Source organism: Caloenas nicobarica, chromosome 3, assembly GCF_036013445.1.
Source record: "Caloenas nicobarica isolate bCalNic1 chromosome 3, bCalNic1.hap1, whole genome shotgun sequence".
In the NCBI taxonomy this organism is placed as follows: Eukaryota; Metazoa; Chordata; class Aves; order Columbiformes; family Columbidae; genus Caloenas; species Caloenas nicobarica.
In genome coordinates, this window is record NC_088247.1 from 15,671,142 (window position 1) to 15,685,633 (window position 14,492).

General features: G+C 38.4%; 1 protein-coding gene across 3 annotated transcripts in view; it reads left to right on the plus strand.

Moving 5' to 3' along the window:
• The window catches only part of ROCK2 (Rho associated coiled-coil containing protein kinase 2), a 109,562-nt gene that overhangs the window by 83,841 nt on the left and 11,229 nt on the right, over window positions 1–14,492 (plus strand). For 2 of the 3 annotated variants that reach the window (XM_065631103.1, XM_065631104.1), the window contains exons 20-32: window positions 1,101–1,170; window positions 2,536–2,639; window positions 2,861–3,047; window positions 3,383–3,476; window positions 3,586–3,680; window positions 4,351–4,530; window positions 4,753–4,921; window positions 5,307–5,483; window positions 7,985–8,055; window positions 8,987–9,075; window positions 9,809–9,887; window positions 10,091–10,352; window positions 11,005–11,218. In XM_065631103.1, the coding sequence (XP_065487175.1) occupies window positions 1,101–1,170; window positions 2,536–2,639; window positions 2,861–3,047; window positions 3,383–3,476; window positions 3,586–3,680; window positions 4,351–4,530; window positions 4,753–4,921; window positions 5,307–5,483; window positions 7,985–8,055; window positions 8,987–9,075; window positions 9,809–9,887; window positions 10,091–10,352; window positions 11,005–11,218 (1,791 nt within the window). The remainder of the gene's footprint in view (window positions 1–1,100; window positions 1,171–2,535; window positions 2,640–2,860; window positions 3,048–3,382; window positions 3,477–3,585; window positions 3,681–4,350; window positions 4,531–4,752; window positions 4,922–5,306; window positions 5,484–7,984; window positions 8,056–8,986; window positions 9,076–9,808; window positions 9,888–10,090; window positions 10,353–11,004; window positions 11,219–14,492) is intronic. The other variant, XM_065631105.1, reaches the window with a different exon arrangement.

A 14,492-nucleotide genomic window follows, 5' to 3' on the forward strand; every position in this document is an offset into this window, starting at 1 on the left:
TTGCCGCACTGAATATGCTTTTCTACACTGCACAACTGAATTGTAGTTTAAAATAATTACAGTGAGGTTGGAGGTTTGCCCTAGCGATTTAGCAATATGTAGATGTACAGTAGAAGGTGTTCGCTACCTGAAAAATCTGACACAAAAAACCCCCAAGAAGTGCAGCTTAAACACCAGAGTGTGAGGAATTCAGAGAAACACTTATTTAAAGTAACACTTCTTTTAAAAACAACTTAGGACTTCAGTGAGGAAGAAAGTTACTGGCAGCATTAGTCCAAGAGAGGTTATTAGAGTTGGACACTAATGCTAATACAGAGCTGTAAACGTACCTATTGGAAATATCCAGTACTAAGGATGTTTAAACACATCTGTTGGGCCTTCAAACACGAGTTTTATTAAATCCCAGCAGTTCTTCAACGTCTTAGAAGCAATATTTGCAATTGCTCATAAATACATAAATGAAATTTTACGCAACACTCTTGTGACTGAAAAAACAAGTTTAGTGCATATATCAGACATATCCCATTCTTAGATCCCTTGTGACTTCTGACTGTTTATCTCCTTGTGCTTTACCTTGGCTGTCAGCAAGACGCAGTTACTCACCGAGATCAGGACTACATGTGACAGATGCTGTGATGTGACACACTGGCGGAAATCCTTCCTGCCACACAACTGGGCTTTGTTATGGGACTGACTTTGAGTTGTTCTAATAACAGATGAATTTTAATACATGGTGCGTGTCAAAGAATACGGATGTGTTTTCACAGACTGAGCTCCAGCAAATGAGAGACCTAAAGCAATCTGTCAGATCAGTGATGTTTTACATGGAAATAAGACGCTCTCAGTGACTCGTACCAGTTGAAGTGTGTGACACTGCTGAAGTCTCCCTGTGAACAGGATTAAACTGAGCTCTGTGAGTGTAGCGTTCTCAGCTCTGCAGGTGAAAAGGAGAGCTGGTACCCAGAGAAAGCCTCGGGTTTAACTGCCAGACACGCTGTGATCAGGAAATGACTGGAGATCTTAAGAGTGCAAATACTCTCTGTTCGCTTCTTTGGAATATCTTCATATCTTTTATTTTAAAGAATGTAATTCCTTTCTAGGGAACGTCAAGATGCAGATGGACAAATGAAAGAGCTTCAAGACCAACTTGAAGCTGAACAGTACTTCTCGGTGTGTTTTATGCTGCTTTATTTTTACACTAATCTGCTTAGTAAAGTACAATGTTAGCTTTTCTTCCTCCTCCTCAGATGTCAGATGTTTCACATCTCTGACTTAAAACTAATTATTTTCTTATTCCTGTCTTCAGTCTTGTCTGCAGCCTTGTCATGACTCCTTATTCTTGATCACTGAGCAATGTGAAAGAGCTCATGCTAAGAAATGTCCCAGCTTTGGAAGGGAATCCCAAACACAGTATAGAGCGAGGGTGGAGTCAAGCAGTTCATTCTTCCTTTTCCGCAGCGTAAATTATCTTCTGCTTGTCTCAAGCCCTTTGCATTCAGCGTCTCTTCCATGCTGTATGGAGGAGAAGAGCCGTATTCTCAGAATCACACAGTTTGACAAAACGTGCATTTAAGGCTTGGAAGGAAATTTTTGCATTACAACCAAACTTGGTAGAGGTCATTGGGAGATTTTGCTTTATTGTGATAAAGTACAACAGCATAAATAGGAATTGTACTTAGAAATCGTCACTAGCATGTGAAGATTAATTTATTTTAACAGTGCACAGCCAGTCACACTGCAGGTAAAAGCCAAAAGGCTTGCTTCTGAATTTAAGGAAACTTAAGATTTTGCTGTGGTATTTACATTAGGAGGAGGAGGACTATCTGAAGTTCCAGTAGATCAAAAAGAGGCACATGTGCAAGGAGAGAAAGGGAGATTTGAGATCAGATGACTGCTGTGGATGGGCCAGAAACAGACGGTCTGTCTTCAAAGCCCTGTAGTCAATCCACCTGCAGCCGTCTGTCATGTCACTTGTATTTGGTTGTTTGAGTGTACAGAGCAATATAATTTTTCTTTCATTTCCTTTATACCTCTAGATCTGTATCCATTTCACAAAATCTTGAATTTCAAATGCTTTTCTAATATTTTTTCCCCTCCTCCTATATTTTTTGCTTTACGACTGTCATGTTGCTTTTATGGATTTATATGGGTAAAGTCTAAATTCTACATACTATCTACGTTACACAAAGATTTAAAATAGTATAGAAAAATAGCAGAGAAAAATAGTGATTTTTTCCTTGCTTCTGAGACTTCTGATTTTCTATCAAATAGTGATTTTCACATTGAGAGTGTATTTAACAGTATATTTACAAACATATAAAATGTATATCATACATCTATCTATTCACAGACATACAAGTTAACCAAAACATTTTGGGTATGACAATGAGTTAAATTTGGAGAAGCCATTGCACAGCTATACTCTAATTGAGTGCGTGATTAAAGAATTGTAGGCAGTGTCATCTTGTATAATTTTTTGTGTACCTTCAAGCTACAATATGCAAGTCATGTCCTTTTCACAACATTAAATTCTAGACTCTGTACAAGACGCAAGTTCGAGAACTTAAAGAAGAATGTGAGGAAAAGACCAAACTTTGTAAAGAAATGCAGCAAAAGATACCAGAGTTACAGGATGAGAGGTAGGTTTTTACTAGTTGTATAAAAACTTGTAGCAGACAAGGAAGGTGGTTTTTTTGTTGTTGTTTTGTTGTGGTTTGGGGTTTTTTTGGTGTTTTGGTGGGATTTTTTTGTTGTTTGTTGTTGTTGTAGTTTTTTAACACACACACCCACACACCACCCCTGCCATAACCTCCCATTTTTTAAGTTAATAGAATTAATAGTATATGTCAATAATTTGCAGGGATTCCTTGGCTGCTCAACTAGAGATTACTTTGACAAAAGCAGATTCAGAACAACTTGCACGTTCCATTGCTGAAGAGCAGTACTCTGATTTGGAAAAAGAGAAGATTATGAAAGAGCTGGAGATTAAAGAGATGATGGCCAGGCATAAACAGGAACTTACTGAGAAAGATGCCACCATAGCCTCTGTGAGTAATATGAATTGTGATTTTGGCAGAGGTTTACGTGGGCTTGAGTTTGATTTGCAGTTTGAGTTATACGTTGTTATTTAGCAAACCTAGAGGTAAGTGATACACAAGTATAGCTGATATTTTACAAATACTCGTTTTCTGTGAATGAAATAAAATCTCGTTTCTTCCATGCGTCTCTCTGGTGATTCTTTCTTCTGTGTCCCTACCCCTCCTACAGCAAGTCCTCCTACCCTTCTCCTGGTTTCACTCTGAAGCATTTCCTTCTGTCCTGTAATGCTTTCATATGCCAAATGTCTTTTGTTACGTAGTCACATATGCTTTTTGTTTTGTAGCTGGAGGAAGCAAACAGGACACTAACTAGTGATGTGGCTAATCTTGCTAATGAGAAAGAAGAACTAAACAATAAACTGAAGGAAGCGCAAGAACGTATGTATTCTCTGAACCAAATGTAATTTTATTTGAAAGCAGTTTTCTTTAATAGTACTTTCTTTTGTAATGAGCTTTCATAGATTTTTTTCCTATTACTTTGCTACAGAAATTACGAAACTAAAGGAAGAAGAAGCAAATGTAGGAAATATTAAAGCACAGTTTGAGAAACAGTTGTTGAATGAAAGAACATTGAAGACGCAGGTAAGCAAATGTGTCTAAATGAATGAAGAGATAGTGTTCATAAATCAAGTAATTTTTAGTAGAAAACTTTTCCACGGTAAACTATCTATATATGCCATGAATACTTTATTCTTTTTTGCTTCTGAAACAAAATATATTGGTCTTTTTTTTTTTACTTCTACTAAGTCGATCTTCAGTGTAGTGAAACTGCATCCTCATGATTCATTATAGAGTAACTCCTAATCCACATGCAGTTCTCCAGCTAAAATTTTCGTTTCAGTCATGTGAATTCATATCTTGCTGGTTTCCATCTTGATATATATTCCTCTTTAAATTCCATAAAACATTATAATTCTGATTTTAATCGGGATTGTTTTTTAGAACAAGTGACATTTTAATCCAAAGATACATTTTGGGAATAACTAATGGAAATGGAAGAGAATATTTACATGAATAGAAGTGTTCAAAGCAAATGCTCACTTACGGTGAAAATGACATCATTACCTTCTTTTCAATTTTGAGTAGTACATTGAATTAAAGCAACTTTATAGTACCAGATACGCAGGGCTCTTAGTTCAGTTGGGTTAAAAATGTCTGGCTGTTGATAGGAGAGAGGACTGTTTCTTCACAATATAACTCTGTGTATTTATTGGTGTGTTTCTTGTCATTTTTTTTTCTTCACCATGGGAAGGCTGTGAATAAATTGGCTGAGATCATGAATCGGAAGGGTCCAGTCAAACGTGGAGCTGACACTGATGTACGGCGGAAGGAAAAGGAAAATAGGAAACTGCATATGGAACTGAAATCTGAACGAGAAAAGTTAACCCAGATGATGATCAAATACCAGAAGGAAATCAATGAAATGCAGGCAGTAAGATCCTTTTGCAATTTAAACACTGATAGTGTTTTCTGTATTTCTCATTGAATTGATACAGGCTTTAAGGTAGCATATACAGTCTATTCCTGAATTTCCCGTGACCGAAAGTGTATATATAGAGAGACTGGCTGCAAAGTCTGCATAATTTTCTACTTATATTTTCTCTGAATAACTGCGTATTGTGATAATAAGAAATCTTGTCACTTCTCTTTGCAGCAAATAGCAGAAGAGAGTCAGATACGGATTGAACTCCAGATGACTCTGGACAGCAAAGACAGTGACATTGAACAGCTTCGTTCACAGCTCCAGTCGTTACACATCGGTCTAGACAACAGCAGCATAGGCAGCGGACCTGGAGATGCTGAGACAGATGATGGATTCCCTGGTATGTTAATTTTATTAATATTTCTACATTAATTTTTTTTATATCAGTGTTTTACCATAGAAGCTGAAGTATTAAATTATCCCTCTGATGATTCTGTGGCTTTTCATCTTCATGTGTTTCTACCATCTTATCGATGCTTTGATAGTGATCACTATCCACCTACTAACTAAATCTGTCTGTAGTCATACTTCTCACATTTATTTAAAGAAATTTAATTTTAAAATTCTGTTGTACCCCATTAAAACTATTTTTTTTTCCACTTCATTGTGGTAGTTACTTTGCAATTACTGTGTTATGTGATGAAATGTAAAACTAATACTCTCTTCTTAGAGATTCTATTTTGACTTCTTTTCTACCTTTTTCCTCCTTTATGCTTTATGTTTAGTCCATATCACTCAATCCCACACTATGGAATCCATGTCTTTTACCTACCAGCACTCTTCCACCTCTGTCAGTATTGCCACTAAGCCTTCCAGTTCTCGCATGCTTCTCGATTCTGATTCTGACTCAGAGGAAGAACCTTTGTCTTGTTCCCACAGCCCTACAGAAGTTGATAGCACAGGTGATATCCCAGAGAACTGTTTGGTTTTGTTCTTACTGTGTCCCTTTGCTCTGTTTCAAAACTAACACTATTAATACATTATTAAACAAAAAACAAATCTGGCAGTGGCAGTAAACATTGCCAGCAAAGACATGAAAAACTTTGCATGAACAAATAACTGGCTTGTTTTCTCTAAATGTTTACAGATGCTTGCTGCCATTTATAAAACCACTGTTTTTATTAAAGCATTGAATAAATAAGCCTTATGGCCTTGTTTTCAAGGTAGCCTCTAGCCAGTATCTGCAGCTGTCTGTGTGACCCTGAGATACTGGTACCAAAACGTCAAATGTTTAAGTGTGGAGACATCTGACTCCCCATAATATAAATTTACATTACTTGCTTGCAGAAATTGTCCTCTGAGTATTACTTTGTTTTGCCTTAATTTCAATCTTATATTTGATTCTTGTACAGTAAGGCAAGCAAAATTTGTTCTTTTTCCAGATACATAAAGCATATAATTGAATTGTATGGCTCTGGTAAAACAGAGCTTTATTTTACTAATTCTATTTTCATTTTATAAGACTACACATAGACACTGCTGAACAAGACTTCTGCTAAATCTTAGAGATGGTTTTTTTAATTACAGTCAAATTTTTGTATTTCACTTGAGATTCCTTTAAAGTGTGTACACTTTTCCACTGAAAGCAAAACTTGTTTGGGGATATTGACATTACTTCATCAGACTAAATAATAATGTGTTTCCTCTATTTTTGTCATTCTCTTGGTTTTCTATGAGGCTTCTAATAAAAGAATTGTTAAGTACATGGTATTTTCCTTGTTAGCTGCTGTCGTGGTATCTGCATGGTTTTATTTTGTTCTAAAGTAAAAATCATACCTAAGCTAAGACTTTTTACTGACATGGTTACAACAGATTCGAGGTATGATGGTTGTGTTTTGTTGGGTTTTTTCCCTACTAGTGCTTATAAGCACGTACTGTGAAAATTTTGAAATATTCTGCCCTTTCTCTGATCTGTTAGTATATAATAGACACCAGAAATGAAGAAGTGTCATCAGCAGCTCTAATTTTTTTCAAATTTCATGCAATAATATTGGAGATTACAGAGAAAAATAGGAAATAAATTAATGCATTTTTTTCACACCATTAACAAACTAAACATACTTTCTGGATATGGGGAAGGATTTTTTGCATCAGCATTATGCTCGCTACGCTTTGTGCCAGGTGTAGTTGAAAGGAACAATTTAAAGTGGCAGGTATGAGGCAAAATGTGCATTCGAGAAATACTTAATGTATTTGATATGTACATTAAAATATGTCATCAACAGCAATGATTACAGAGCAATAAACTTTGAAGAGAGCGCATATTTGAATAAATAACCTTGCTTCAGGTCTCTCTAGACAAAATGAGAATTCCGTGAATATCTAATAACTATTTGTTACGCTGTGTTTAACATGGATGGGAGCCTGCAAATGCCCTCTGATGAGAAAGAAAATAGCTTTTGCAATTTTGGAGCATGTTTGTGCTCCTTTCGTGGGTTTGTGTTTGTTAATACTTGAGGCTTCAGTATTTTTGACTTGGAGGTTCCTCAGCAGCAGAGGTTGTCTCATAGAATCATAGAGTGTCCTGAAGGGACCCACAAGGATCATCGAGTCCAACTCCTCTGCTACGGTGGGAAACTCATTAGGAAAATATTACTGCAATTGAGTAGCTCCTTTTAATAAAACATAGGGGAAAGAAATGGTTGTTATTAAGTGCAGCTATAGAAATAGAATCAAAGTCTTTGTGCTACCAAACACTAGGAAAGTGTGAGCTGGTGGGCTTTTGGTTACTACTGAAACGTGTCTGTCAAACAACAGTTGAGCTGTTAATACTGTTGATAAATCCAATCTGACTAATGTACCAGTGTAATATAGAATATTGCAAGTGTGTGAAAAGGCAGTTGAATTTAGGGAAGGCCTGAGGAGTAGCCAAAAATGACTTAATTTGTATTAGAAATCCTAGGAGATTTAGGCAGAATTAGAAAGAAAAATTTACAGAACAAAAAATATGACTTAAAATACTAAACTTATGAAATTTTACCTGGTGTATAGAGGATATAGGTTATTTGTACTGGGAGTTTGACTTTTTTTGTCTTGAACTGGGTGTTGTGTGGTCTGTACTAATATCTTCAGATGCTGTTTTAAAAGGTAAAGGTTGATAGACGTAAGCATTTTAAGTCTTGAAGAAATTACTAAAGGGATTGTGTGTGCTGTAATTGCAAGTTTGCTCTTCCCCTTCTTCCCCATGCCTAATAGTGTTTTGTGATTGCATTGTTTGTTATTGGCTGTATTCAGGAATACACGATTTAGTTTATTCCTGATCATTTACTGTAATAAATTCTGCAAGACCTTGTAAATAGTTAATATTCTCATGTTTGCTCTGTTGCTTTATTATTGGTCTTCAATTACTCAAAAATACTGCTTTGAGAATATTTATGTTCTTAACTATGTATCTTTTTTTCAGAATCAAGATTGGAAGGCTGGCTATCATTGCCTGTTAGAAATAACACTAAAAAATTTGGATGGGTTAAAAAGGTAAGAAAACCATATTATGATCTTGTTTAATGTGTTTCAAACTCATTTACTTAAGTGTATAAAATATAATACGTTAGCTGGTATAGCTATGTCTCAGAGAAACAGATTAAGACGATTGTAATAGGTGAAGACCCATCTTTGTCCAGCCAGAGGTGAGAACAGCTGTTCCTGGTCTTCAAACGTTTGTACATTCATCCATAAGCATTCCCAGCAGTATCACGCAGATGGAATTTAGCGGATTCTGGAGGCAGATGCCCTTGACAAATTCTTTAGGAAATAAAACTAAGAACTACACATGTGCCTTGTGCAGCCTTCACTTATTCACTGCTTTTCAGGAGCCTCTTTGGGGGGTCTTTGCCCACATTGCAACATACACAGTTTCATACCAGTTCACTTACTGCTCAGTCTAACTGTTCATTCTGGACAAAACTCTGCCAATAGGAGGTCGTCTAGGTAATTAGCTGTTTTATTAAAGTTGCTAGAAATCCTGGTTAGTACAACAGTGGTCTTTGTGAGTATGAGCTGTACTAGTTGTGAACTGCACGTGTAAAATAAGCATCCTAATATGACAGTTACTTTTGGTACCCATCCAAGTGAAAATTAAATTAGTAAAATAGAAATGAAAAACTTGTTACTTTCTTCCAGACTTTAATTTTTATCTCTTCATATATACTTAAATCTGTTTAAATATAAATTAATTTGAAAATGTAAATTGATTTATTGGGTAAGCAGAAGTTTGTTTGTTGTGCAATGAATTTATTGGCAAATCATGGACTCAGTGTACAGTGCTGCTATTGTCCATTTAGCTACTGTTTAATAAAATTATAGAAGAATACTGCTGTGACATCTGCAGTAATTGCTGTGATGTCTTTTGACATCTGTGATGAACTGGATTAAAATGTATGTTTTATCCTTTCCTGTCTCCTAACAGTATGTAATTGTAAGCAGTAAGAAGATCCTGTTCTATGACAGCGAACAAGATAAAGAGCAATCTAATCCCTATATGGTATTGGATATAGAGTAAGTATTATCACGTGCGATTTGTCCTCTGATTTGTAGGTGAACTTTGTCAGAAAGACTTAAACAAAATGCCTTTGGATGTGCAGTCTGGGAGCATAACGTCAAGTGGGACGTCCTGTTCTAATTAGAACTACAGAACTGGGAGCTTAGGTCTCCATCGTGACGAAGAATCGTGTTTGCTGTGAGCAGCGGTGCGGCTGTGGTGCGGTGCTCGCTCTGGTGTCACTGAACAGCTTCCACCGGCTCAGCCAGAACTACCTCACCTGCCCAGTGTAGCAAAAAACCTTCAGGAAACTGTAGCAGATAAGCTATAATTTTCAGTGTTTGTACATTTTCACTTACAGCATGTCCTTGCAGGTGGGTTGCGTAGTTAATTAATGTATTTTCTTAATAAATACAGAATGGGGATATTGAGAGGTTGGAGCATGGGAGAGAAAGTGTGTTAGAAAGCTACAGGCAGTCGTTGGAGTCACGTGATGTTGGTTTTTCAGTGCTGTCATTTTTTTCACAAATACGGCTGGGTACTTTGTGACGTCTTTTTATTTAGGGTTTTGGAAGTTCATGTGCCAGATTGAAAGACAAGACTTTAATCAAGTGATTAGGAAGTTGTACTGACAAATCTTTAATGGCTCTAAGTCTTATGTGGTATGTTGTATCCTAACTTAATATGTCAATTTAGATTTATCATTTTGGTAACATTAATTTTTGTCCTTTTTGAAATAATTTCCTGTAGCAAACTTTTCCATGTCCGACCAGTCACTCAGACTGATGTGTACAGAGCAGATTCCAAGGAAATTCCTAGGATATTCCAGGTATTCATTAATAAATATTTCTAGTGTAACGAACCTGGTATTTCACACATTGTCAAAAATATTTTCATAATTTTGTCTAATTAAATACTTACTAAAAAAATCTTGAAAAAAAATCAATTCCAGTGTAAATCTTCAATCTTTCTACTTAGATAATTAGTCTCAATTTACAGTTGTCATCTGAGAATGTTGTGCTTTGATTCTAGATCCTATATGCTAATGAAGGAGAGAGCAAAAAGGAACAGGAATTTCCCGTGGAGCCTATGGGAGAGAAGTCAAATTACATTTGTCACAAAGGACATGAGTTTATACCTACTCTTTATCACTTTCCAACCAATTGTGAAGCTTGCATGAAGCCGCTGTGGCATATGTTTAAACCTCCTCCTGCTCTAGAATGTCGCCGTTGCCATATCAAATGTCACAAAGATCACATGGATAAAAAGGAAGAGATTATAGCACCTTGCAAAGGTAAATAGCAAGTATTTGAATACACACATGTGTATATTCATATGGTTGCCAGAGTCACAAGGCATTCTAATAGATCAGAGGATTCTAGTAATGATCTGACATGAACTAAAGATAAGCAGGTAGGTTTTTCTTTTATTAGTATGTAGCAGTCAGAACCTTTCTGAAGGTGTCTACACGAGGATCAGCTGACTGCTGTGAGTTCATGGCCTGCGGCCAATATCTATACGTACCTGTTGTATTGTCAGCATCATGCAGTAAAACGTGGCGGTCGTAAGGCTGCTCACACTGTTGTGCTGCACTGCTAAGTGAAACGGTAGCGTTAGTGCATGTTACGAAATAAATGACATTCAGTGAAGTTTACTCCTTGTGACTCAGGTTACATAGCTTTTTGGGCTCAGGCACACCATTCTGTCTTACCCTCCCTTGTTCTTTTCTGTGTGAGTGTGTGTCTTCCGTAGTGCACTAAACTGTTACCCTCTAAATGTAAGGATGAGGCCCTGCCAGCAGCAAAACCTGGTTCACTTCGCTTTTGTTTTCTCTGCGTATTTGTCTTTGTGTTGACTGTGAGAATATGGTAACCCAACAACTAATTGTTGATGTGGGAACATGTTTAGAATATTAACAGTCTTTATTTCAAAAATTCTTGTTACAGTGTACTATGATATTTCAACGGCAAAGAATTTACTACTGTTAGCTAATTCTACGGAAGAACAGCAAAAATGGGTGAGCCGACTGGTGAAAAAAATACCCAAGAAGCCTCCAGCACCAGACCCCTTTGCTCGATCTTCTCCCAGAACTTCCATGAAGGTACAGCCAAACCAGTCCATCAGACGACCAAGTCGACAGCTTCCTCCAAACAAACCGAGGTGACACAAGAGCTGCTATTTCGTTTGTTTTAAACATTTTACTACTATTAATGTTGTATATGTTGATGAGGACAATTGACCACAAACATTGTTGACTACTGACGTGTGATCTAGCATGTTATCTTCTATAAACCTCAATTACGTTAAAAGAAGAGCCACTATGTTTGTTCCCTTGTTTAAGAGACCTTGCTTTACCTGTTAGTTAACCTTGCCGTACTGAAAATGTATCGTATTGCTCTTACATGTAACAGGCAGAATTTGCAGTGTTCGTCTGTAGCCAAATAGTTCCTGAGAACTGGCAGCTGGAAGGGAAGATGGAGTTTAACGAGGCAAAGAGTCAGTGAGAGGGATGTGAAGATTTAAAAAAAAAAAAAAAAAGAAAAGAAAAAAGAAAAGGTTTAATAGTTTTCAAGACGGCCACTACCCGATTTGAAGTTGAGCAATGAAGTTAGGTGCTTGTGGTTCTAATGAACCTCGTAGAGAATAGGTGCCTTCAAAAGCAGTCTAGAAGGCCTTACACACAGCAAAAGACGACGTGTCTTTCATTTCTTATTGTTTGGTTTTGTGGCGTGTGTTTGAATTCCTGCCCTGCTCTAAGGTTACACACCTGTTTGCGGATTTGTATTTTAGAGTGTGTTTCATCTCGTCAAATGTGTATATCTGTGTCTGACTCCATTTACAGTTGATGTTTAGGAAGAGTTGTTTTCAGGATTCATGTCGTCCTGGTGCAGAAAAGGAGCATACAGCATGCTCTTGGACATCTACAGTGAAAAGCTTGTTCAGATGGATCTCACTTTTGTGTCTCTGCCTGTGTGGGTTCCTCAGCGTGGAGCCCGTTGCTGCAGCGGTAGCACCTGTCTGAGCAGCTCTCACGCTTTTTCCAAGAGAGCGGGAAGGTGGGGGGTCCCCATTTGGTCAGGTAGCTGGAGCACTTACCAAGGGGTGAGAGGATTGGTTTCAGTTCCTTATTCAGTAGCCTAGGACTCAAGATCGTTTATTGTGATTCCTAAAAGCACAGTCTTATCAGGTTCCTCTGATTTGGGAAAAAATGACAATACAAAGAACAGTAATCTATTACTGGGTCAGTTTTAAGGAGCAAAATCCTGTGCTGTCTTGTGGAAGTGATAACATTCTGCGGGTAGTGCTTATGTGATTGTGCAGTACACAATTTCTGGATTTTTTCAGTTTGCGTTTTCCATCACCCAGAGTACCGGCTGTACTTGGTTATATCAGTGCACAGTTGTGGACAGCCTGTGGAGGGTTTGGTCTTGTTGTTCTTGTTGCAGTGTTCCAGCAGCAACAGGCAGTTCAGCAAAGGCTTCACATTTTTCCCCAGAGAGACATTAATAATTTGGCAGTGGCAGACGGCACCGTGACCTCGGGTCTGTGACCAGGCTGCCACCAGCGCCCGAGCTGGCTGCTGGAAAACTGGGTTGGGTGAGCGGCTGGAGCTGGAGCGGGGAACGCAGTGTGCCTGTGATCTGGCGGTGATACCGCTGTTACCACAAACCAGCCTTATGCTGTGAAGAGTTAGATCCTAAAAAAATGCTGGTATTTTAATGTGTGGAAATGCATAGTGAAAGTAACTTAATTTCACTTTCCCCCTAACTTGCATACAGTCTAATTTTTGGTGCTTTACTTCATATGTGTAAAAGAAAGACCTCATAATTTGGTTTTAAATGATTAGATTTTTTTATTATAACCGTGAAGGCAAAAAGTTTTTTAATCACTTTTTAGGGACTGATTATCAAAGAGTTTCTTTGTGCAAAACTAACTAAAATATCCATGATTGGATTGAAGCATGAATTGAGGAAACATTTATGACAACTTGAGGGACAAGTAGAATGCTTCTGCATAGTGTTTACAATCTAATTCAGTAGGGTTATTCTGTTTCTTATTATTGTCATATAAAGGGTGTATTATAAATCCTGATTCTTTTTCCACAGCTACTCTTAGGTGTTCTGAAAATAATTTCTTTCCTTCTAACACCCTTCTTTCAATCTTCGTGACCTTTTTTACAAAATGCTTTCATAACTTAGTGTTCACTCTTGCCATTCTTTTTAGTTGTGATCATCCTCCACTACGAATCAGCCTCGAATGTGTTTTTTCTCTATCTGTATATTTTGTAATGGTGGGAGGAGGAGGAGGAGGAATATTTTTGTGTGTAAGCCATTTTATTTTTTCAGTTAAACTTTCCAAGTTAGCTTTGCAAATGTACCTACTCGATGGAAAAGTGTAGTTCTGTGAGGTCATGTCACCTGTCACCTTACTAATGCAGGTCTGTCAAACCGGTGGAAATTTTTATGGATTTAAACACTTTTAATAAGAAACCACGTATTTATAAATTACTGTAATTGCTATGGCCAATTTACATCTGACTGGTGCTTCCGTGAGGCTTTTGTGCAAGGGCTTACCATGTGGAATAATTAATTTTCTGTTACGAACTTTATTAAGAATGAAGATGTAGTTGCCAGTGAGGTGGGGACGGAGTGGCTGTTGAGAAGCTGGAGATGAGGCAGCTCTGGGATGGCACCCAGAGGGCTGAGGACAGAGATATCCCCTCTGGTCACTCCTTGGTCTGCAGCGGGATCCTACTTCTGCCTTGGGGCCCCCACATTCAAGCCAGACATTGACAAACTGGGGCAAGTCCAGCGGAGGCCGCCAGGGTGGTCAGAGCGGAGGCTTGAGGGAGCCGGGCTTGTCCAGCCTGGATGAAGGAAGCTCCAGCAGGGTATCAGAGCTTCCTCCCCTGCCTGTGGGGAGGTTATCAAGGAGATGGAGCCAGGTTCTTCAGTGCTGCATGGTGGGAGGGTAGGAAACCAGGGGTCGGTTGAACCAAGAGAGATTCCAGCTGGAGAAAAGGAAAAGCCAACAGCAGACAGCTGGGCAGGGAGGCAGGCTGCTGAGGCTGGGCAGGCTCCATAGAATCATAGAATAGTTTGGGTTGGAAGGGACCTTCCAAGGTCCAACCCCCCTGCAATGAGCAGGGACATCTTCAACTAGATGAGGTTGCTCAGAGCCCTGTCCAGCCTGGCTTCGGATGTCTGCTAGGACAGGGCATCTACCACCGCTCTGGGCAACCTGGGCCAGTGTCTCACCACCCTCATTGTAAAAAATTTCTTCCTCATGTCTAGCCTGAATCTCTCCTTTTCTAGTTTAAAACCATGTCTATCTCTGGAGACTTTCAAGACCTGACAGGACAAAGCCTTGAGCAGCCTGGGCTGGCCTTGCAGCTGCCCCTGTTTTGAGTGGGAGGTTGGGCTTAGAGACCTCC